General features: G+C 42.9%; 3 protein-coding genes across 3 annotated transcripts; 1 reads left to right on the plus strand and 2 right to left on the minus strand.

Moving 5' to 3' along the window:
• Positions 1 to 312: 312 nt before the first annotated feature.
• LOC308114217 (lecithin retinol acyltransferase-like) lies at positions 313 to 4,368 on the minus strand. The gene is made up of 5 exons (XM_080470918.1): positions 4,169 to 4,368; positions 3,625 to 3,730; positions 3,105 to 3,179; positions 2,244 to 2,396; positions 313 to 1,170 (listed from the first exon to the last, which is right to left on the minus strand). Exons 1-5 carry the CDS (start codon positions 4,357 to 4,359, stop codon positions 1,015 to 1,017), a joined length of 681 nt encoding a protein of 226 aa, XP_080327044.1. The 5' UTR covers positions 4,360 to 4,368; the 3' UTR covers positions 313 to 1,014.
• A 5,804-nt stretch (positions 4,369 to 10,172) lies between these two features.
• LOC308115095 (synaptosomal-associated protein 23-like) lies at positions 10,173 to 11,712 on the minus strand (the record flags this gene model as incomplete). Its single annotated transcript, XM_080472444.1, has 2 exons — positions 10,173 to 10,619; positions 11,122 to 11,712. 2 exons carry the CDS (start codon positions 11,710 to 11,712, stop codon positions 10,173 to 10,175), a joined length of 1,038 nt encoding a protein of 345 aa, XP_080328570.1.
• A 5,679-nt stretch (positions 11,713 to 17,391) lies between these two features.
• On the plus strand, positions 17,392 to 23,187 carry LOC308114020 (B-cell receptor CD22-like). Its single transcript, XM_080470642.1, has 11 exons — positions 17,392 to 17,439; positions 17,527 to 17,579; positions 18,056 to 18,394; positions 18,471 to 18,695; positions 18,789 to 19,067; positions 20,398 to 20,679; positions 20,851 to 20,929; positions 21,516 to 21,549; positions 21,679 to 21,822; positions 22,357 to 22,460; positions 22,906 to 23,187. Exons 2-11 carry the CDS (start codon positions 17,540 to 17,542, stop codon positions 22,961 to 22,963), a joined length of 1,584 nt encoding a protein of 527 aa, XP_080326768.1. The 5' UTR covers positions 17,392 to 17,439; positions 17,527 to 17,539; the 3' UTR covers positions 22,964 to 23,187.
• The last annotated feature ends 1,574 nt before the right edge of the window (positions 23,188 to 24,761 follow it).

Consider the following 24,761-nt stretch of genomic DNA (forward strand, 5'->3'; position numbering starts at 1 on the left):
CTCCAAGGACTCATTTAACAGCAGTGACCTCTTCTAGACACTAATGTGAAGCTTTCTAAAGATTTTATTCCCATTTTTAACTTTTAATTAAAGTTAAGGGCAGAAAAAAATGAGCTGCTGAAGCTAATAGTTATAGCGCTGGGAGCTAAATTACCGGAGCGCTGAGGTTTAACGGTAACTTCTGTTTCCCAGACAATCTAGTCCCAAAACATCCGTGTATCTGCTCAGATAACCAGATAAACTCCTACCTTCTTCATCCAGAGACATTTCTTCGGTACTGAGAAAACGCTGGTCTCCAAAGAAAAACTTAAGGCCGTCGAATCACGAACTTTATTTCAAGTGTTTAATGTTAAAAAAAATAAAAATAAAAGAGCGGGTTTTGCAGTCATGACAGCTCCTCCAATCACAGTGAGCCGATTCTGAGTGACGCGCTTGTCAGCCAATCAAAACGCTCAATTTGTGCACCAAAGGTGGGATGTAATATTCATAATGAGGATTTTATTGTAATCTGTAAAAATCACAGCCGGATTTAAACAAAATACAAAAAACGGAAAGAGATTAAATATTAAACATAGTTAATCACAGAAACTACAGCGACGAAAAGTTTGTGAAAATACAAAAAAAGAAAAAAGAAAAATTTTCAGCTTGGATAAATGTTTTTTTAAGAAAAGAAAAATAATTTCCAATAACACGACAATTGTATATCTATATATTACTATTACTCACAATAATTTAAATTAAAGACAAAAAATATGAAGTAAGTTCTAAATATAAGCAAAAAAATAATAAAGAATTGCCCAAAGTAAGAAATGACAATAATATAATTTATATGTGAATCAAAGAAAAGAAAGCCAATGGATATGAGACAATAAAAAACATTTGAACAAAGCAGCAATACAGTGGTGGAATAAAAATTTTCTGGGTTGACATGAGGAGCACACAGGACATTTCATCATTCATAGTGATGAAAGATTGTCAAGGAGTAATCCAGATTACAGTTACTCCTCACTCTCATCATGCCGCCATCCAGATGAGGAAAGGCAGCAGGGCAGCCAACAGCACCGAGGACCAACTCACTGCTCCAATGGACAACAGCATGCAGGGAGACAACACCACCATCACCATGGCAACGCCTCCACTCAGAAGCCACTTCCTCACTGTTTTACAGAACTAAGGAGGAGGAGGAGGAGGAGGAGGACGAGAGGAGGAGGGGAGGAGGAGGACGCACAGGAGGAGGAGGCGGGGTCAGATTCTTTTTGTTATTTGTCTTTTTAATCTTTCATGTTCTTTTTTGGCAGTTTCAGTACTTTTAAAGGAGTTTCTGACACTTTTGGTAGGTAGAGCACGAGACTTCAATCATATTGTCACACAGGTTCCATTTTGCTCATGTTAATGATAGCGCCTCAACTCAGACTAAATTAAGTAAATATGGAGTTCCACAGGGTTCTCTTTTAGGGCCTATACTTTGCACATGATTAAACACGTTTCCTGTATAGGGAATATTATTAGGAAATACTCGATTAATATCAATGTTAATGCAGATTACACACAACCAGCTGATACTGCTCAACTTGTCAAACTAGAAGTTTGTCTTAAAGACCTAAAAATCTGATGAATGGTATATTTCTACTTCTGTGTCAGACAAAACAAGCTAATATATTTGGCCCAAAACATCTGAAAGACAAATAATCTAATCCATAGACTTTCTACTACAAGACTATTGTAGTTTTCTTCTTCATTATGATTTCAGTGCCATTGGGCTTCATTTATGTTTGCTTATGGTCATTTTGCATCCTTCTCTGCTCACTTTATCTCTGTTGACATGATTTTATGTTCACCCAGCCATCGTATTGCATGTTTTCCTTTTTGTATTCTTGATTGTAATTCTCTCCAGAAACCAATTGTTTTTGTGTGACTGTGGTTATTTTGCATCCCGTTGTGGTTATTTAATATGTTTTTGTATTACTGCTTGTATTGGTTGTCTTAATCTGTCCTGCTGATTGCAATCTTTATGCAATAGTAATACTTTGATGTCTCAATGACTGTGTTGCAAGAGTGTTTAATGAATCCGAACAAGAGCTCTGTGTGTGTGTGTGTGTGTGTGTGTGTGTGTGTGTGTGTGTGTGTGTGTGTGTGTGTGTGTGTGTGTGTGTGTGTGTGTGTGTGTGTGTGTGTGTGTGTGTGTGTGTGTGTGTGTGTGTGTGTGTGTGTGTGTGTGTGTGTGTGTGTGTGTGTGTTGTCACCTGGAAGGATTGGAAGCTGACTGCCGTTCCGTACCGACAGAACATGACAAAGTGCTCACAGTTCCACCACAGCAGGCTGTAAGCGATGTCGCCCTGCAGCCGCTCCGCCCGCTGCGCCACCGTGTCGCCCTTCAGCGCCGCGCAGCTGCACACCTGCGCACAGCACGCGCCGTTACCACGGCGACACCAATCTCCTCCTCCAGTAAACAGGAGTTCAGTCCAACAGCAACCACTGGGCCATCGCTGGGCTAATGCTAAAGCTGTCTCCAAGTGGGACAAAAGATACTAGAAATGAGCCCACTCAGGCTCCTGTAACTAACAGTTACTCACTCCTTTAAAGTAATCGGCTGTTCACTACCAAAAGGAAAGACGTTACAATTCCAAATCATTTTTGTCAGAAAGTTACCAAAAGCGCTGGGTCGGGGAAAGGATGGAAAGAAACGTGCTAAAGCTGCTCATCAGAACATGATTACGTTCTTGATGCAGGTTCACAGGAGATTCGGTGTGGCGAGGAGATGAATTCAGTCCAGAACGTGGACTTTAACACATGGGTGGAACAAGCTCACAGCGCCTGCAAATACTATTGCTGAGTTACCTCATCAATAATCCCCCAGATTAGCATTTACTGAGAGAGGAAAGTATTTTATTACACTCTGATTACAAAACCACCCAGATTTTTACCCTGGAGACTTTCATATTTTCTTTCTAAGTTTCCTCGTTGCTTTTTCATTCCTATCATTTCTTCTCTTCCCCCTTTCCTTATCTTTTGTCTGTGTGCTTCAGCGACTTTAATGTGGTTCCAGTGGATCCTGTTCATGGAGGACACAGTGGCCAAACTTTTGGGGCACTCTCTGGACTCACCCTGTCGGTGGAATTCACCAAGATTTTAGCTCCGAAGGCAAAGTCGTCCACGTGGTCCACCCTCACACTGCCACACTGAGGACAAGACACACACACACACACACACACACACACACACACACACACACACACACACACACACACACACACACACACACACACACACACACACACACACACACACACACACACACACACACACACACACACACACAACACACACACACACAGACAAAATGGAAAACAATAAGAACAATATATAAACAAAAAACACAACACAAATAAAAAAAAATGAGGAAAAGAAATGAACAAAAAACAACACAAAAAAGAGAAGCGAACGAGATCGAGATGAACGCTAATCTGAAGCTGAGCTGCAATGTTCGGGGTATAATAAACCCGTTAAAGCGGCCAAAAAATTTAAGTAAACAAACGAATAAAAACGAACACACCAAAGTGTTTAGATATCAACAACTGTAGATAGAAGGTCTGCTGTCAGCTCAGACAGAGAACTACAACACACCTTCATGAGGACGCCCAGCAGGAGTCTGAAGTTGGTCACCATCTGTTTGGTCCTGCAGCGATCAGACGACACCAGAGGGAGGATGTCCGGGATGAAGTGAGCCACTCTGACGGGGAGGAACGAAGGACGGGAAACCAGAGGAAGAGGACAGAAAACAAGAAAACTTGAGGAAGGGAAAGGGAAAGAAAAGACAACAGGAAAGGAGACAAAGAGACATCATATTGTCTTACCATCCCCACCCCCCAACAGACCTTCGAAACGACCGTGAAGGTCTATATGTCACCGTGGACCTGGCCGCAGACCCTCAACGCCAACATGAAGTCCCTTCCAGCGCCCCTACATCACTGTTTACTCACTGTTACTATGAACCCCACCACAGAGGCTCTGTGTCACCTTGAACGCTCCCAATAGACCTTCAATTCCACCCCTTCAGCACCTCTACAACCGTGAACCACCGCTTGATGTAACTGGTCAACCCCACTACATTTCCAGTACCTTGATTTCTGGTTTGCATCGTATGAAGTACAGTATGACTAGAACTCACCTGCCTTCTCCCAGGTAGATGCCAAAATGTGTGAAAAGGGTCCGAGGGACCTCCAGAAGGTCTCCTCTCCTGAAGATCAGGTCGTACCCACTCTCTGTCGCCTCCTCCTTCATCACCTCCTCCTCTTCCTCCTCCTCATGGAGACTCAGGGAGGAGATGAAGGTCAGAACGAGGAGCTGCAGAGGAAACATGGTGCAGGGAGATGTAGGAGGACCCGGAGGAGCAGCTACTTTTAATCTGAGGAGGAGGAGCCAAGAGAGGGATTAGAGAGAGAGAGAGAGAGAGAGAGAGAGAGAGAGAGAGAGTGAGAGAGAGAGAGAGAGAGAATAAATTCCTCTAAATTTGTCGAGAGGAGGAAAACTCTGCCCAGTCAAGCAGCCAACAACAATAACAACAAAAGTTAAAGCCACAAGCAGCCTTGATTGGGACCTTGCACTCTGGACTCTGGGGCTTTTAAATCCATCCATTTTCTCACGCTTATCTGTTTCCAGGTCGCGGGGTGTCAGTCTGAGCACTGCCACCCAGATCACATTGCACCAATTAAGAACCTTCCTGCAGGTGGTGAGCCTACGGGAAGGTGGCGCCCGGCGTGGGACATGAACCCGCTACCTTGAGATTGAGCTCGCCAGGTTCTGCCCTTTTAAATATTGATCAAATTGTAGGAATTGTGATTTAAACTGGCTTTATGCTGAGACACGTTACAGACCACTGCAATAAGCTCTCACTCCATCTCAAAATCATCATAAACCTTTTTTGTGTTTTCTCCACCATTTCAAAAAATACAGTGATGATTAGTTATCAAAACCTCAATTTTTACAATTAGGAGAAGATAGATTGGATCATTTTCTGTTGAATTTTGATCAACAGTTTAAAAAAAAAAAAGAGAGGTGTGTGGGGGTGAAGGGTTCAGCTTCATTTCATTTCTGATGTTTCCAGGTTTTTGTATTTTTTGAACCCAGGAAGCGACGGATTCTCTTCCAGAGTGACGCCTTCTTTTCCTCTGGGACAAATGTCTGAGGCCTTGTCTTCTTTCAGGGCCATCGAGTAGCACAGAGATGGTCTCCTGCTCCTGCTGTGGCCGTTGTGGTTGGATGGGCTGGAGGTTGAGCTCCTCCGCCGGTTGGAGTCTCCTCATCTTTCTGCAAGGAGACCAGCACTCCTCTCTATTATGTTTGAAATCAGGAGGACGGCGACTGCGTGTCTTAGAAAGCCGGCTTTATTCACAGAACCACATTACCCAGGATTCCCTGGGAGCGTGGGCTTTCGCCTCACAAACAGTAGTGACAGTTATACGTCAAACTGTCGTGACACACACATAAATACACAGGTCACTGTGGTGTGTAACACTCTCTCTCCTGGATTTGCTGGTCCAACAGGAGCGTCAGCTTCTCGACTTCCCTTTGCAGACATTTGAACAAAGCATATTGGAACAAAATGGCGGGTAACATGCAGTACAAAATGGACAACTTTTATACCTAGATACGTCACTTTATTCAAAACAGTGTTGGGCTGAAGATTCCAGTGAACTGCTCCCCAAAGTTTCTCTCCCAGAGGAAAAACACCAGCAACAATGAATAGGCCATAAAACAGCAGGGGAGCGAGCCAGACCCTGGAATTGGCCAATGAGGATGCTCGAATCCGACCCGAACACCACAGGGGTCCGAAATTCAAGCCTGGGTGAGATTTTTCCGACCAACTCTCTCGGCTTCTCAATCTGACCATCGAGGGAGAGACATGTCTTTCCTACCTCAGGATGGTATAGAGAGCACCCAACTTCCAACAAAAGAAACACCAAGACCAGCCCGCTGGACGAGCAGGACCCAGTTTGGACTACATCTTCTGTTTTCCTCTATTTTTCCTGTTTTTGGGGATTTCTGGAGACCAGAGCCATCGACTCCTCTGAAAAATCACCCTCTCAGCTGTCTACTCCAGCAGCTGAAGCCAAGCCTCTGAATTCAGGACGCTGAATTCCGACCCGGTAACAACCACTTACCACAGCCTCCCAGAACCAACAGCACCACGGACGGTGCTGTCCAGCACCAAACCACGGAGGGTGAGAGCTTTTGTCTGGGCAGAGATATTGTTAGAATGATGTTCTGTTAACATGCAATGTGTTTCAATGTGCCGCTGATAAGGCCGCAGCATCACATATGTTTGTTTCAAGCGCACCAACCAAGCCCAGGACTCTGGTTTTCCACCTCAGAACCAGAGGTCCAAGTGAGCTCCAGGCCCACTGGGAGCTCTGTGTGGAGGAACCAGGGTTCAGAACCGAGCGTCGTCAGAATTCTCTGTTGTTCTCTTCTCTCCCCCTCTTTCACTAACCTGCAGCTATGCGCTCGTGTTATCTGATCAAGATAAGCTCACACACACGCTGCTGCATGTAACAACCAGCTGTTACCTGCTGCCAGAGCACATCCACTTCGATCACAAGAGTTCTAACTGCAGGTCCCGACCTCCACTTAGAACTCTGGTGCTCAGAACCGGGCCAACGGAACCGCCCGTTCGTTACGCCCTCGGTAGACTGCCTCGCTCCAAGACCGGCCTCGCGCATGCGCGCTCGACGGACGTCTTGTTTATCTGGCCGCTAAGCAACCGCCGCGTCCCCAGAAAGAGCGAGTCAAACGCCTCTAGTGGTCGCGTGGGTCACCACAACCACTCACACTCACCACTCCAGACCCCCCCCCCCCCCCCCCCCCCACACACCCCACACACGCACACACACACACTCTTTGTACATAGTGTTTGCTGTTTAATAGATTAGATCTCCGTGTTAGATGTCGTTTACTATTTGAATGTGTTGATCTATAAGATGATTTCAGAATTATTTATGAATTAGTTCATTTTGTTAGTAAACGCCTGTTAGCTGAATTGTACGCTTCTTGGTGATTATTGTGTATCTATTGTTGACAATTCACTGGTTTGTAACAGTCTGTGCTCGGATCTCACAGCTTCCCTTTTATTTAAAATTGTTATATTTTATGCAGAAATATTAACTAACTTAAATAAACTTTTACAAACGAGACTGATATTTTGGTATTAGCTATTTCCAGTTTATCTGGTGGTGCTCCGATTTATTATTAATACATAAATAACAAATTTATGCAAATTAATCATTTCTTTTTTAATAAATTATTTTTGATAATTTATTCATTTTTAATTTTTTTTTAAAGTAATTACTCAATTACTTTAGTTGTTAATGATTAAATGACCATTTACTTCCATTAATAATTTAAATTTTTCATAAATTACTTCCAGTGATTTATTACTTTTAGTAATCTATTACTTACAGTAATACAGATGCAGGGAAGATTCTAGCTTGCTGACATGTTTCAGCTTCATCTGTAGTCTTCCTCAGATCGTCATCTGGCCAGTCACCTGATAAACACCAACACGTCATCACAACCAGATGACGCTCTGAGGAAGATTACAGATTCAGCTGAAACATGTCAGCAAGGTAGAATCTTTCCTGCATCTACCTGTCATTAACAAATACTCTATAATATATGAGGCTTATTGATGTGTACATTTGCAACTGGGGATCTGTGCAGGATGCTCTTGTCCTGCACAGATCCTCCATGTACCAGCAAGTACTGGTACCAGCTGGGTACTTTCTGCCGGGTGACAGAGGAAGTACTGTATCCACCAAGTACTTTCTGATGGGTGACAGAGGAAGTACTATATCCATGCCTGCAGTGCACAGTTGTTATTATATCACTGTACTGGCAACCTGCTTTATTTCAATAATCAAAATCATGAACACGAAGGAAATAAATTCTGATTCATGATTACATCAAAATATATCAAATGTTTTCATGTGAATTTTAACTGACAGGCAGGTTGAAACCCAACAGACTCCAGGTCAAATCTGCTGGTGCTCCGTCTTTCTGAGAGCCTGGAGAGACGTCCTCTTGTTGCTGTCTGAGTGTTGTCTGTGTGGCATCAGGTGACATCATGGAGGTGGAGAGGGAGGTCCAGGGAGGAGAAGGAAGGTCCAGGGATGAGGAGGAGGAAGGTCCAGGGACGAGGAGGAGGAAGGTCCAGGGATGATGGTGGAGATGACCAGGTGACACTGAGGGCATCCAGAGGGACCTGGCAGGAAGTGATGTGCGAGCGACACTCACTGTCCAGCTACCTGCTGCTGACGAACGACCTGCAGGCCTCAGAGAGCAGAACCACATCTAGACAGTGTTGTGCTGTCCCGACCCCCTCATTAGCATTTATTCCACTAGTAGGATGTTTTTACGTTACTAGTACTACTAGTAAGCATCAAAATTGCCACTAGTAGTACTAGTGCATCTTTTTTGAAGGCACGAGTACTACTAGTAAGGCCCAATGTGCCCACTAGTGCTAGCTCTCTCTCACTAGTAGTACTAGTCAACATTTTCGGCCTCGGTAGTAGTGTTAGTAAGGTCAAAAACACCTCACTGGTAGTACTAGTGTGCACATTAGGCCTTACTAGTAGTACTAGTGATGTCAAAAAAGATGCACAAGTAGTACTAGTAAAATTCTGATGCTCATTAGTACTACTAGTAACGTTAAAAACATCTGACTAGTACGACTAGTGGACATTTTGTGCCTTACTGATAGTACTAATGGGCATCCTTGCTGTTACTAGCAAGATAAAACATACCCCACTAGTACTACTAATGGACAATTTAGCGCTACTCATAGGGTCTAGGAGGCTACGAGTGAGTGACCCCTGCCTACTAGTGTTACTAGTGCAGCACAGTAGTTTACTACTGAGGTTTGATTGCACATTTGTGGGCCAAAAGTGGCACTAGTAGTGGAAAAAACCATTACTAGTAAGACACAGTCGTTCTACTAGTGTGCCCTAGTTGTTTTACTAGTGCACGGTATTGTCTTACTAGTGAGGACAAAGAACTTACTAGTACATGGACCTTAAGTTCGATGATGGCAGGTCAGGCAGTGCCTCACCTTCCATCATGAATAAATAAATATTAATATTTTCCACTGACTTGTGTTAAAGATGCATTTTCAGCATGACTCTAAACTTTTGACATTTTAAGTAAAAATCGCCAAATTTTTGTATTTTGCGATCAAATCCAGAGCAGGAATCCCGGGCGAGGCAGAGGAGAGCTGTGCCTCATATCTGACTGCCCGATCCAATATAAACTGGGCCACATGAATTGTGCCTGTTTCTATTCCTCAGCATATCGACAATATGAACTTTACAGAAATATTTGTTATACAGCATGACACTCTACAGTCTGTGTAGTGTATGTGTGAGAGAATTGTTCGTGCTGATTTGGAACAAAAAAAAAAAAAAAAAAAAAGTGTTTTCATAGACAAAAGGCTTTTGATGTAATTACGCCTTTTGTCTACAAAAGTCTATGAAAACACTTTTTTTTTTTTTTTTTATTGTTTATTTCTCTGGCTGTTCTTTCAGTTAATTCAATTAGAGCCATTGCTGTGGAATGATTTTCCCCTAAAACCATTCTGACTATTGTTTAGGATCTTTTCAGATGAATTTGTCTAGACTTGATGCAAATTTTTTTTAGATTTTTGAAAATTGTGGCATTAAAGACACGTCTCTAAATTAGAACATCATGTTTGTCTCCATTTTTTGTGAATAAGTACAATTTTTGCAAATTTCTCAGGAAAGGTTCCTGTTGTCAGTGACCAATTACAAAAGAAAGTAAATAGTTCAATAATATTTAGAATTATGTTTTTATGATCATCATGTCTAAGCCTTCGCAGTTGATCTCTTGTTTCCAGTTTTTTTACAATTTCATGTGTGTGGAGCATGCCACCGTCTGGTTCCCCCACAGAGACGCAGAGTCAGAGCTTTCCCAAACCATAGTTCTTTATTCAATAAACCAAACTCAAACACTACAGCCTCTTCTGTGTGTCTGTCTGTTCACACCCACCTGTCACTCCATGTGTCCAGCGGCAGAGAGGTGAGGCAGCACACTCGATTCCCATCAGGGGCTGAACCACCTCTCCCCATCGCCAGATTTAGGCCCACGGCCTAACCAACCCCCCCTCACCACTCGCCACTCGCCTCCTGGTCTGGGCCGCTGTCTCCGCCCACCTCCTGGTCTGGGTCGCCGTCGCTACTCACCTCCTGGTCTGGGCCGCCGTCTTCTCCTCCGCCGCCCACCTCCTGGTCTTGGCCGCCGTCTTCCCCTCCGCCACTCACCTCCTGTTCTGGGCCGCCGTCGCCCACCTCGTGGTCTGGGCCGCCGTCTTCCCCTCCGCCACTCACCTCCTGGTCTTGGCCGCCGTCTTCCCCTCCGCCACTCACCTCCTGTTCTGGGCCGCCGTCGCCCACCTCGTGGTCTGGGCCGCCGTCTTCCCCTCCGCCACTCACCTCCTGGTCTTGGCCGCCGTCTTCCCCTCCGCCACTCACCTCCTGGTCTTGGCTGCCGTCTTCCCCTCCGCCACTCACCTCCTGGTCTGGGCCGCCGTCTTCCCCTCTGCCATTCACCTCCTAGTCTGGGCCACCGTCTTCACTTCCGCCACTCACCACCTGTTCTGGGCCGCCGTCTTCCCCTCCGCCATTCACCTCCTAGTCTGGGCCGCTCTCTCGTGGCTTGGCACCGCTGCTCCTGCCTGACAGAGAGCTTGAGCAGCGCCTGCTGAGAGGAGAGAGAGAGAGAGAGGAGAGAGAAGAGAGAGAGGAGAGAGAAGAGAGGAGAGAGAGAGAGAGAGAGAGAGAGAGAGAGAGAGAGAGAGAGAGAGAGAGAGAGAGAGAGAGAGAGAGAGAGAGAGAGAGAGAGAGTGTGGTGTGTGTGTGTGTGGCGGCTCCTCCTTTATGGGCAGAGGGGGGAGGCAGCACACCTGATTCCATCAAGGGCTTAACCACCTCTCTGCCACAGTATGATTGCAAGTATAAAGTGTGTGAGTAGAAAAAGAGGCTAAAAGTTGACAGGTAAAACTGGCAGAAGCTGGAGATCCATCTATTTGTTGAGCTTGTCAATTCTCTTTTTTGCCATGTCGATGCGGTGTTTGTTCATGACCGCCTTGTCGATGATGGGCTCAACCTGTTGATTCTGCTGATCGATCTCGGTTCCCATCTGCAAGGCCATGTCTTTCAGGTTGTCAAGGACACCGCCCACTTTCTCCAGGTTCTGCTCCATCTCATCCTCGCGTTCGTCGTTTGTTATCCTCTTGATGTACGGGTCAGACGGTGCAGAGTCCTTCATCTGAGCGGCCTGGCCGTTACTGGCGCCGGCGAGCTGCTCTGACTCCACGTTTGACCCACTAGCCTCGCCGTCGGCCTCAGCTCTCCCAAGACCCCAGGTGCGCTGGTATTGCTGGTCATTCTCAATTGGCGACACCGTGTCACAGGGGCAGAGACACAGGCCGCAGCACTTGAAGAGGGAATGGATGTGTTTCTCAGTTTGTTTCATGTCCTTGTTGATCTTGTCCATCGCGACGTCCATGTTCCTCAGCTGCTCTCCTTGCTGGTCCAACATCACCATGGTGTTGGTGCCTGTCTCTTTGCTCTCCTCTGCCATCTGCAGCATCCGTCGTGTGCTATCCAGTGACTCGTCAGTCACTTGGTTGGCCCTCATCGTCATCTGATCCACTATCGTGTTGTCCGTGTTGGTGGTGTCTGTTTTGGAGTCTCCTTCCATGGCACTATGCTCATTATGTTGTGCCAGTTTACCTTCCCTAGTTTTGAAAAACGTGAAGAACCCTTTTTGTTTTGACTGTGTTTCTATCTTATTTTTTTCCTTTTTTGAACCACTGAGTTCTGAATGAAGCCTGCTGATTGCCTGTTTGAGCGTGGACTCCAGGGCAGATTTCTCTTCAGCAGCCTTCTCCAGATTCTGCTGCGGATCATCGACTTGGTCGCATTTCTCCTGCATCAGCCTCTCCGATTCTTTGCTCTTCGACTGGAGACCGTTTTCCAAGGACTGAACCTTCTTCTCTTTGTCTCTCAGCTGTTGGTCCTTCTCATGAAGCTCAGAGTCCAACTGTTTTTGTTTTGACTCCAGAGCGCTGACCTGGCTGCTCAATTCATCCTTTTCTTTCTTATTTTCTTCTTTCAAACCACTGAGCTCTGAATGAAGCCTGTTGTTTAACTCCTCATTGTCTTTCAGCAGTTTCTTACAGTTTTCTTCTCTTTGTTCGTACCTGGACTGCAGGGCAGATTGCTCTTGAGCAGCCTTCTTCAGCTTCAGCTCCAGAGCTTTAACTTCGCTGCTCAATTTTAGCTTTTCCTTTTGCAGTTTGTCATTGACATCTTCTAAACTATGGACTTTTGACTGAAGCCTGCTGAGTTTCTTGGTCTGTAGAGCAGATTTCTCTTCAGCTGCCTCCTCCAGGTCAGCCTCCATCATGACCTCCACTGTAACACTTAACACCTCCAGGTTGTCCCTCGTGATTGTTAGCACTTCATTCTTTTCCTCCAGTAGTTTTTTGAGCTTGCCACACTTGGCCACTTTGAGGTCCAAAACACACATGAGGTTGTCCAATTTGTTTATGGTGTCAAAAGTGCTTTTCTCCCAGTTGATCAAGGGACTTTTGTGCTTCAATAATTGTTCCTCCCAGTTAGACAGCAGCTTATTGATTTGACAGCTTTTCTTCTCCAACATCCTCTGAAATATTTTACTTTGTAACTGGAGAATGTTTTTGAGGATCAAAATCTCCTCCTCCTTGCTTCTCAGCTGTTGGTCCTTGTCCTGGAGCACAGAGTTCCACTGTTGTCTGCACTCCAGAACTGTGATCTGGCGGTTAAAGTCATCAATAGCTTTCACCATTCCGTTGTCTTCTTTCAAATTGCTAAGGTGAGCATACATTCTATTGTATTCGTCATGCTGCTCTTGGAAAATGTTCTGTATAAACATCAGAGCCTCTTTCAATTGGTTAATTCCAGCACAAGCTCTTCTTTGTGTTTCTTGTCTGTTCTCCATTTTGGAAGTAAACTATTGTAACTGTTTTACTTTGAAATCGTACAGGTGCACTTGCAGTAATGTTTCCTATCTTGTAATTAAAATGCTTGGTGGCTTATGGATGTACAGTCTGACTATCTAGAAAGATTTGTACTGATGCAGCTTGTTCAGGCAGACCTTTATGTGTTTCTGTTCTATGACCTCACTATAACATCAAAAGAATCAAAGGCTTTGATGTTTAAAGTGAACCTACATGGTTTGTTGTTGTCATGGTAACAGGTACCATAGCAATGATGGACTGGTTTTTTTTTCTTCTTGTATGATTAAAAAAACACTGAAGATCATAATTACAAAACTACATTAATTGACAACATGTTATTATAGGGATGCATTTTATGATTTATATAATATTTTAAAGAAATTTATATTTCTATCGATTCAAAAATAAGCCAAATAGCTAAATGTCGGGGGAAATGTAACACCACTCAATAATTACATTGTTGATTGTAAATTTATCCTGACCAATGATAAATTCATGGATTGCACAATTAGGTTGTCTTGTATATTTGAGTATTACGCATGCACACTGGGCTATCCTGTCTTCAGTTTTTCTGACCTTGTCCTTTATGCCACTTTTTGCATTAATGCTTTCATTTTGAATGTTGTCAAATGTGTCACAATGGAAAAACATTCTCCGTTTCCCAGTTGGACAATGGCGCATACGAGTATCTGTGCGTACTATGAAATTGAATACTGGCGGCGCCACTGGTGATTCGGATGTCTCCTAGTCATATCCTATTGAAGATCCACCAGTGCTCGTATTCACAAAGCATCCTAAGGCTAATAATAGCTCTTAGTAGAATCCGCTCAAAGTTTGTTTCAACTCCTTGTTCAGAGTAGCTCTTAGAAACTTCCTGAATCACTTTGAAGCTAAGATTGCTTGTTAGGAATGTTTAGGCAAAGTTAGGAGGTATGAGAGACTCTGAGACGCTTCGTGAATACAGTCACTGGTCTTTTTCTGTTTTTGAACGTCCATCTCTTTCTCCAAAGCTGTCAGCTGTTCCTGGAGCAGTTTTTTTCCCCCTCTTTCTGGGAGCTGATTATTTGGAGGAGAACTGTTTTCTCCGGATTCCACCTGGCTCGTTCCTCTGTGACCTGAACGCGTTCAGCCAGAAGGCGGGACCTCTCCTCCTCAAACTGACGTCTCTGATCCTCTTTGCCCTTGTGTGACTCCTCCAGGTTTCCCTCCACTTTGGCAGTGTGCTCCTTTGTTTGACTGGGACTCTTCGTGGCTGCATCCCTCCTTTCCTTTTCACAGTTTCTTGAAGATCCAAGATGATTTTGGAAGCGTCATTGTGGTTCTTCTGTTTTTTGAATCTCATTAGAAAGGACTGCCAGATGCCACATGCACGAAAAGGATTAACATAATATCTTACATATAGCAAAGAAAAGCATCCTGCTCAACTGGAATCAGTAAAGGCCCTCAACATTCAACCTGTTCCAACAAATTCTGACTGAAACTCTAAGGTTGGAACAATGGACGTATACTTTAAAAAAAGAAAAAAAAAACAGGGGAGAGGTCTTCAGAGATTTGGAAACCTTCTTCTTTGAGTATTTATATTAATATTTGAATTTTTATTTCATATAAAAAAAAAAGAATAATTTGTTGTTCATTTCATTTGTTTGTATTTTTGTCTGATGTTTCATTTAGTCTTTTTTTGTCAGTTTTTTTGTTTTTTGTTATTTTGTGTGGATCCAAATGTTTGTAAAAAAAGAATTAAAAAGAAAGTGGGAAGAAAGGACTTCCAGTTCCTCTTTAACCTGACTGGTTTACATTTGGACGAGGTTCCTCATCATCTCAAAGTCCAAGAGAAATGCAGCATTTCCTTCCTCCAGTGTGACTATTGTCCTGTCTTTGCTCTGCAGGAAATCCTGAGACTTATTTTCTTGGATATCAGTGACTCCATGTTCAGTTTACCTGGATCAGGACGCTTTAAAATCTGACACCTTTGGTCCTCTTTGTCCTGTTATTGGCTCGTTGATGTTTTCCCCTGGGGCTCCTTCACAGGACTCACTTTAAAGTTTCACAGTGAGCTCTGGTTGTTTTTCTGGTTGCATTATTGGCATCCTGAATGGTGGCAGTATCAATAACTGTGGAGGCCTGGGCCTGTATACAGCAGTTTTAGCTGTTTACTGCTTTCATCAATGGCATTGTTGCAAATGTGCATAAACTATTGACACAATTTGGCCTTAAAGTGCAAAATCTTGTTTATAACTGAGAATATTTAAATTGGGGTGCTCAATAGCATGTGTTGTAATAAATGAAACCTAATTCCAAATCATTTTGAATTGTTTTGTTTTCTATATTTGCCCCTTCAGAGCATCCAGCTGATGTGTGCCTCCATTTCTGATTACTAATCATGTTGTGATGTTTTGTTTTGTTTTTACAACTCAATACTGATATCACATTGTATTCTCTAGTCTCTAATTCCTCGCTTCAAATTGGATAACCTGTCCCAAACTGTAATCTACATGTTTTTGTTGTTGTTTCAAGATTGTGTCAGTTCAGCAGTTTCCACAGGGTAGCGCAGTATTTCAACTTTTAAAATCTGTTCTTATCTCTCACTGTTGTAACAACTGGGGCTGTCAGTACCTTCATTTTTTTCATAATTATTCAACCAAAAATCTTCCATGTTTGAAATTATGCCTTTTATTTTTAGATCCATTTCAACAACATAAAAGATTTATGGTAAAACTTGAAAGTTGTAAAGGGATTACATGCATTACTTTCATGGGTGGACTTTGAGTTAAGATGATAAATTAAGGAGTGAACACAGCAATCAGAATGTTCCCCCAAGTGATTCAGAGCTTTTCCCGTTATGACATCATGCAGGGAAATAACCACTCCCTCTGCTCGTGGAGCTCTGCCTTACTGATATACTGAATAAATTCACTATAATATGAAAAACCGTAACCGAAACATCCTGCTGCAGCCGAAGAATCTGAACCTCCTCAGGAGCCTCTCCTTGGAGGTCCGATTCTGCTTCAAACTCGTGGAATGATTATAGCGATAAATCCACCGTGAACACTCGTGCATTGTACCGGTGTTTCATACTAACTGGTTTTCCTGTTGATTGGTGACCATCTTCCTTTAGCATCCATCGTTGCTGCGAGTCACAGCATATATTAAAATAAGACTCACAAATGCTTTGACAGTTTGAAACTTCATTTTAAATGCTCTTAAACGGTGTTCGTCAGGACAGCCACAGATTTCTGTTGGGTTTTTATCTTCTGGACAGTAAAACATCACCAGTTAACAGGGAAACCAATTAATCTGAACACTGAACACCCGAGGTGGCCCGGAGTCGGCGTGGACAGAAACAGAAACAGAAACAGCTTGTTCTCACTAGAGGGACTTTTAGACTGGATGAAATTCAGGAACAAGGCTGAATTTTGGGAAATACACTTGTTGAGAAACTATACAATATGAGACCTTTAAAAAAAAAAAAAAAGTACTAATTTTGAAGCACTGTGAGCTTCGTGGCTAAAATCCTCAGAATTAAAACTCTAAAGGTTTGAAAATGTTCAGTTTGAGTGGAATCAATTTAAAATATATGAAACTTTCACTTTCAAAGGCATGCTGGCAAGAGAACAACTTGCCGGGAGTATTTTAACTTGAGGATATGCACCTGTATGTGCAATTGAGCCAAATCACCAAAAATTATGAAAACTTTAAAAGTTTCATGTGCAAAGATAGGCCTTGTAAGGACTTCTCTACATGTACCAAACATGTCATTTCAAAAAGCAGCACAAATACAGCATTTAAAGGTGAATCCAAATTTTAACACAGAAGCTACACATTTTCATGAAAACGCAAACTACTCACAGTCATGAGTCATGGGCATTACTGCCCAACAGTGAAGACACAAAGTGCTTCACGTGTTTTCTCGGCAGAGGCGGCTGGTGATACATTTCTTAGGTGGGGCTCTTTATCATTACTCCATTTCAGCCAATGTTGACTAAATTTAAATGTAATGCGTTTATAAACCACATTACAAAAACCGTGCCTTTTTTCGATTGAGAGAGGCCCCGAGTGATGCAAATGATTGGACTTTAAAACAGCTGGTGATTAAAGAGCACTTATTAAGATTGCTGTTTTATTAACAAACACAAGCAGATAAATCAAGGTTACAGTGAGTGTATTTTAAAAACTCAGTCAGTGTGAATCAAATGCTTGTGTCACTCTTGACACAGTCCAGTTTGCGTCCATCAGACGCTAGCGTGTATGTTCTTATTCAGCTCTCTGAATGTGTGACGTTCCGGAGGGGAAGCAGGGCCTTTCCACTTCTGCTTTTCACACCAAAAATATCACATCAAGCACAGAGAGAGACCAAGGAGTCGGTTCGGTCGGTAAGTAATTACACTGTTGATGCAGTGATGCTTTTTTGCTCATTTAACCATAATGTCAAATAACATTAAATATATCTTGTGTTTCAGATTCCCTTTAAAAATGGAAAGTTTGTTTCTAATGCTTCTGGTAATCCTACCAGGTAAAGAAAACCATTTGTAATTTAACAAAGTGACTATATTTCGAGAACTAGATTTCTATTTTTTCTTCTCAATAACATAAAATAGAAAATGAAAAAGGTATTCATTATTAAGATAGGTGGTATTTCAATTGTATTTTTTGTAATAGCTTCAGCAAAGAAATTCCGATTTCATTATTGCACTTGAATGATGATTTATACACACAATAGTTTTGTTTTAATAACACAATGCATAGTGGGAAGACAGTGTTCAATAATGTATAGAGAATTTATATAGGCCATTTAGAGTATTTTTTTCTGAAGCTAGAAATGGTCAAATATGTGGGATTTCTTTGGGTTTTAATTTCATTCTGCTTTAAAGTTTTACATTTCACATTTTTCATATCCTGTTTTTTGAATGAATTGTTTCATTAATGTCTCTTTCATATAATTGTGGCGCTGCAGTTTCCTTTAAGTGACCGTTCTTTCTTTATTTACAGTCGTCTGGTGTGGAGACTGGAGCGTCACCTTGGCAGATCAGTGTGCCTTAAAAGGAGCTGCAGTACTTATAAAGTGCGGGTATGACTACCCTTTAGGTCAGACAGTCACATCAACCGGCTGGTATAAAGTACTATACGTGTCTGGCGGCAGTAGGCTGGTTCACCTCTCTAGTCTGTATGCGGCCTCGGATCACTTTATATACGTGGGCAACGACAGGAGAAACTGTGACCTGCAGATCAGGGACGTTCAACTGGCCGACGAAGGAGTGTACTACTTCAGGTTTTCGACGGGACACAACAGCTGGATGAGCGAAAGCTCTGCGTATTTGTCTGTGAGAGGTAATGACTCGAGATGCCACATTAGTGTTGTTGAGGAGTTGAAGCGGAGCTGAGTGTGTCTGTGTGTTTGTGCCAGAGCTGACCGCCGTTGTGCAGCCGAGCACTGTGACAGAGGGAGATTGGGTCAGGCGGACCTGTAAGTCAGGCTGCTCCGACCCGGTATACATCATCTGGTTCAGAGACGGACTGCCGGTGCCAGGTAATGACTTTCGGGCCAGGAGAGGAGATGCTGGGAGGTACTACTGTGCTGTCCACGGACAAGAGATGGTCAGATCTGACCCCGTGGCTCTCACTGTTCAGTGTGAGTACCGGGAAACATGGACACACAATACATCATGATTGTTTAAAGACTAAATCAGACAACTGGCTTAAACTTGATATTTTTCTCGTTCAGATGCTCCGGAGGATGTTAGTCTCTACCTGAGTCCACAGAGAGACATAACCCAAGGAAGCTCAGTGACTTTGTTCTGCAGGAGCAACGCCAGCCCTCCCGTGAAGCGGGACGGATACATCTTGTATAAGGACGGGCAGTTCCTCAGCTCGGGGTCGCTCCACACCATCTTTAACGTTCAGCCCGGCCACAGAGGACGGTACCACTGCCAGGTCTGGAACAACGTGAGCCGGGGGGGCGTCCACCGTTTTAACTCCACTCAGGTTCACCTCGATGTCCAGTGTGAGTAGCCCCAGAAGTCTGGATCCATTTTCTGACTCATCCCAGAAAAATATTATTTCATCAAATAGAAAAAAAAAATGTCTTGGGTGCAACTTCCTCAAATGTATCACGCCCCAGTAAGTCAGTCTGTTTTCATTCAGGACGTGCTTGTCAGGACACGTTGTACAAGTTTCAGTGGGGTAGGAGGAAGTCCGGAAATAGGAGGAGTCTGTTTGTTTCAACCTTTCAGAGGACACTCATTTAAGTCCTTCGAAATGGAACATTCAAGGCTATTTCAAGACAACTTCTCAAATTTGCTCAAATGCCAGAATTCACCTCCTCCAAAACTCAGTGTTTGTGCCTGTTTCTGCCTTTTCTTCTGTGACTGTCATCAGTTCTTCAGTGTGAGTTTAGACCAGAGGTCAGCAACCTGCGGCTCCAGAGCTACACGTGACTCTTTAGTTCCTCTGTATGTGCTCTCTGAAGCTTTCCGAGAGTTATATGTAGAAAATACTCCCTATTATTATAATTTTTAAATATTTTTTTTGCATACCTGGCTTTTTTTCTAGACACTCTCCAGGCTACAAACTGCTAAAATTCCTAAAAAACAGAATTTCTTTTTAGCCTTGGAGAGTAAAAAGCCATTTTGGCTAAAAAGAAGAAGAAAAATAAAACAAGTCGCCAAAATGTTTGAAACTGTCAAGAATGAACACATCATATGGTTAAAATGGTTAACGTGACGAGAAAAAAATGGTCAAAAGTCAGAATGACTAAAACAACCAAACAGTATCAGTTCAAATTGGCTAAAAAGGTTAAAACGGCTAAAACGGCTACAAAGGCTAAAACAGCAAGATTAATTCTAAATTGTACTCATGTAATTTACATTTAGCAAAACTCCATAAATAACTTATCAAGCTGTGTGGTCTGTTATGATTAAACGTGTTTTGTGGCTCCAGAAGAATTGTATTTAGTGTAAGTGACAAAAAAGGCTCCTTTGATTGGAAAAAGTATTTGAGGAAGGAACAAAAAGAAATGTTTGAATTACCAAAGTCCAGTTGACGACATCCATCCATCCATCCATCCATCAATCCATCCATCCATCCATCATCTACCTCTTTATCCTGTACAAGGTCACAGGACTATGCGCGAGGTCAGGATACACCCATACACAAACACACTTTATGGACTGTTAGAGGAAACATGGAGAACATGCAAACTCCACACAGAAAGGCCATTTGTACCCACTGCTCCAACGTGTGAAACTCGGCTCAGTGGAGATCACAACTATTTCTAATGACTGCCCTCTTGTACCGACAGAGCGTGTGAACTGTAGCCCTTTTTATTTTCCCAGATCTTCCCAGGAACATTTCCGTGTCAGTGACTCCGCAGCACATGGTTGAGGGCAGCTCTGTGAATTTGGCCTGTCGCAGTGACGCCAACCCTGCAGCTCACAGTTACACCTGGTACAGGCTGACCGGCTCCGGCTCGCTGCTCCAGGCGGGCTCTGGACCCATGCTGGCTCTTCCCTCGGTGAAGGCCGCGGACACTGGGCTCTACTTCTGCAAGGCCGCGAACCATCTGGGAGCAAACAACTCCGCTGAAGTGCTTCTAACACTGGAGATGAAGCAGCCCGGTTCGTTCCAGGGTCCATCTTTTGTCTGTGTGATTGTCTCTGTGTTTGCCCTTTGACAAACCGATGACCTCTCCAGGATGTGCTCTGCCTTTCACTCGTAGTCTTACTCAACTCAAAGTTGGCTAAAATGTTATTTCCAACATGAACTCACTCGGTATATCCTCTCCGCAGGCGTCCAGACCCTCCCAGCGCTGGCTGGAATCGGAGTTTCTCTCGTCATGATACTGATGATTGCACTGCTTGTGTTCTGGTGAGTCAGTGAACAGTGAGGAAACTTGATGTGACTGAGTGATGCTGAGTTTGCCTGCAATTTCGCTGTCATTGCATAAAGTTCATGAAGTGTCTCGCCTCGTGGTGTTGTAAGTGATTGCACGCAATAAGAGACAGTAGTACGCAAATGATCTAAATGTAAAACTGTAGTACTCATATTCTTCACTGAAGTCAAAGAGCAGATACTTATTCCACACATGTATGCACACGAAACCATGATAGAAAACTTTCCTTATCTATCAGACGAAATCCAGGCAGGAAAATTAGATTTATACGTAAAGTGCAGATACCTGAAAAATACACCTGAGTAGATGAAATCAACTCAATTACAAGCATTTTGTTACTTTACAGTTCAGGTGTCAGTATGCAGGGAATTCTCAATGTTTTAAAATAGGTTGTGATGAATAGGCTCTTTTATCTCCAGACGTTTATGGAATTATCAGCTTTATGTTTTGGTAATATTAGACATTTTCCCTAAACTTTTCAAGACGAAGCAAAAAGTTTGAATTATCAGTTTCAAAGTGCAAATGATGTTTCTTAATATATTTTCTTGAATGTCATTTTAGTAGGAGGAAACGGAGGAGCGCTGCCGACAAAAAAGTGAGTGTATCCAACACGAGACTCCTGAAACCCTGCGAAGATTTAAAATGCTCTTCTCCCTGATGTTTTATGAAGATATCAGGTCTAATGTTGCATTAAGACACAGGCTGATTGTTTTCTTCCCAGAAGACCTTGTTTGACATCAGACTCCGTGGAAGAGGATCTAAGTCTTTGGCCAGCGAGGATCCATCTGACTCGCTTTATGCCAACGTCCACGTGGCTCCATCCTCTCGTCCACCTTATTCTCCTGCAGAGGAAAACTCCCACTCCGAGGTAAATACTGAACACGGCAGGACGTCTCCACTGACAGCAGAAACAACACTAATAAAGCCCCGTTTCCACAGTGCCCCTTGGTACCGGTGCCGGTCAGGTGGGGGTTGACTATCCGTAACCAGACCCGTATCAGTGCCGCGTTTCCATTACACGGGGAACGGTTTGAAATGTAGGCGGGGTTATGAACGGTTGCGTAATCATGCAGGATGTGACGCCATAACGGGAGGACATTTTCAAAACAGTTACCTGATTGCTGCAGAAGAACTGATTGGAAATGGCTGCTTGCTGGGAGAACAGCGGTCGTCACGGACCAATGAGCAGACGGCAGTGTTGAAGCTCCTCCCCCCCATATCCGGCACATTGTGCCTGGTACCCCAAGTGGAGGGGTAGCGAGAAATGGTTACCAATGGTACCGGTTGGTAACGGTTCTGAGTCAGTGGAAACGCACAACAACCGGTTCCAACCTGACCCGTACCGGCACCAAGGGGCACTGTGGAAACGGGGCTTAAGTGACTTCTCGACTCTCTCTCTCAGGCTCTCGCATCAAATGAAGACGAGGTGACCTACTTCACAGGGACCATCAAACCCCAAACCCTCAGCGTTCCGCCTCAGGCCAATGACAGCAGAAGAGAAAGGAGGTCGGTTACGGTCTGCTGGTGAAATGTGAATCATTTGATAGGGCAGATTTTGTTGTGGAAGTTTTGTTGATGCCCTGGTGATGAACAGGTTCAGAAAGATGAAGGAATGAGAGACTTTGGATTCGATGCAAGGGACTTTATCCAAGAGGAGTCTCAGAGGCCTCACAGCACATTTAAACAGAATCAGTACGGAAACCTACAGAGAAAAGACTGAACGACCTCCCCCCCTTCCTCATGAGACCTTTTAAGACAGGCCTTAAACCTCAAACATCTGAATTTAAAGACACCCCAGTACACAGGGGACTTCAAAATATCCACTACAGATTTGACTTTGAATTTGTTGTTAGGTTTCACAGAAAGTTTAAGGGTTAAATAAAAACAAAGCAGCCCAGTTATGTGATTATTTGACTTATAACTTCAATACTGTGTTGATACTCGTCCTCAGGTCCAGCGCGGGAGAAAACAGCTCGGTGGTTTATGCCACTGTGGTTCAGTCCAGCTGAAGATCTTCATCATGTCTTTTTCCTCGTCAGATAAAAATCCTAAGGTGTGTGTGTGTGTGTTTCAGCAGGTTATGGACAGTCTGAATTACCACAACAGGGACACGTGTGTGTGTTTATTTCTTGTTTTTTTCCCCCTGTAAATATGCATCTATTTATGTGTTTATAAATGTTTATATTGCATGGACAATGTTGACAATTATTTTTCATATTAAAAAAAGTGTTGGAAAAACAATTCCCTCTACTTCCGTTAGTTGTTCTGTAATGACGAGTTGATTACAATGATTGTTTTTAATTTATCTTTATTTCAGTACAACACTTGAGTCTTATTCCTCCCGACACGTTGCATTTCCTCCAAATGTAAAACCGCTTTTACAATTCTATAAAAAAGGGAAGCAGGTGGTGGTTGAAACTGGACTTTTCAGTACATTTCTATGCATCAGTTTTTGAGTGAGCCTCATTCGACCGAACAGAATCCCCTTCACCGTTCAGATCCAGTCAATTTATTTCAAATATTCTTCCAAAAAAAGCTTGCTGTGTTAACGTCATCACTTTCATTGAGGCACATACAGATACTGCTCAGGCACTCCTCAGAAAGAATGCTGATGTTCACATTGTATTTTATCTTATTTTGGTATCGTAAAAAAAAAAACACCCAAAAAACACCCAAAAAAACACATACACATCGTAAATCAAACATAAAAAAAGTGCCAGTGGTTATTTTGCAACGTCATGCCACTGTAATCCGAGACATGTGTAAAAATCCACACCGCTGAAATGATTGTTTTTGTTCCCTTATGTTTCATGTGATTATACACTTTAGGTGTATATATTTTTCTTTCAAAAACACAATGGTGCCTTTATTGCACCTCTGGTTGTTGAAGATTTGTGGATCGTTTAGATATCTAACAATTCTAATAAAAAACATCTAATATTTACAAGACAACAAGAACATGCTGATTTAAAATGAGAACAGTCGTTACCAGTTTATGTAGGCATTGTCCATGAATGTACCTTGTGTGGATAATTAACAATTTGTGCTAGTTCATATAAAAAAACAACAACATGGCATTTATCACACAAGTGTAATCATATAATGACATTTCCTTCTCTGTGCCGCCGCTCATTAGCTCCCTTTAGGTCTTAGTTATCAATATTCATGGATATTTAACAGTTAAACAAATTGCTTAGCTCCACAAGACTGTGGCAAAGTGCTTTAAAGTGTCATGTTTGGACAAAGTCTTGAATTTCTCAGCAGGTACAAGTCAGCATTAATTTGAAAATCCACAATAGATAATAAAAGATCCCCACTACAGGCAGACGTAAAGTAAAACAAGGTAGAAAGTTACATAAGCAATGCTTTACAAGTTGAGCAATTAAAAAGCTTTACCTCATATGTCGTCATAATTATTTACATTTTCATGTGTACTTGAAATATATACGCAATAATCATCTTAGAAAAAAGAGCAGTCATCCCAACATTATCTGGACTTTTTGATTCCCTCAGAGTAACAACTGGATTGTTTTTTTGGGCAACTTCAAAACTCAGAGATTTGTTTGTCTTTTATGAATACATGAAGCATGTTTTGTTTGTTTCTAATTAGATCATACATGTTTTCATATCCTGGCTTTTATAATGATTTAAGCAGTAACAATCTTAACGTTTAAACCATTTTCGTGTTTGTTTTTTTTAGCTCTCTCTCTCTCTCTCTCTCTCTCTCTCTCTCTCTCTCTCTCTCTCTCTCTCTCTCTCTCTCTCTCTTCTCTCTCTCTCTCTCTCTCTCTCTCTCTCTCTCTCTCT

Source organism: Lipophrys pholis (assembly GCF_963383615.2).
Source record: "Lipophrys pholis genome assembly, chromosome: 9".
Lineage (NCBI taxonomy): Eukaryota > Metazoa > Chordata > Actinopteri > Blenniiformes > Blenniidae > Lipophrys > Lipophrys pholis.

Coding starts and splice junctions, on each gene's coding strand:
- LOC308114020 (XM_080470642.1), top strand. CDS start 17,540: ATGGAAAGTTTGTTTCTAATGCTTCTGGTAATCCTACCAG. Junction 18,696..18,788: donor CGTGGCTCTCACTGTTCAGT/GTGAGTACCGGG, acceptor TTTCTCGTTCAG/ATGCTCCGGAGGATGTTAGT. Junction 22,461..22,905: donor GACAGCAGAAGAGAAAGGAG/GTCGGTTACGGT, acceptor ACTCGTCCTCAG/GTCCAGCGCGGGAGAAAACA.
- LOC308114217 (XM_080470918.1), bottom strand. CDS start 4,359: ATGTTTCCTCTGCAGCTCCTCGTTCTGACCTTCATCTCCTCCCTGAGT. Junction 3,731..4,168: donor ATCTACCTGGGAGAAGGCAG/GTGAGTTCTAGT, acceptor CCTCCCCGTCAG/AGTGGCTCACTTCATCCCGG. Junction 1,171..2,243: donor TCAGCTTCCAATCCTTCCAG/GTGACAACACAC, acceptor CCTCCTCCTTAG/TTCTGTAAAACAGTGAGGAA.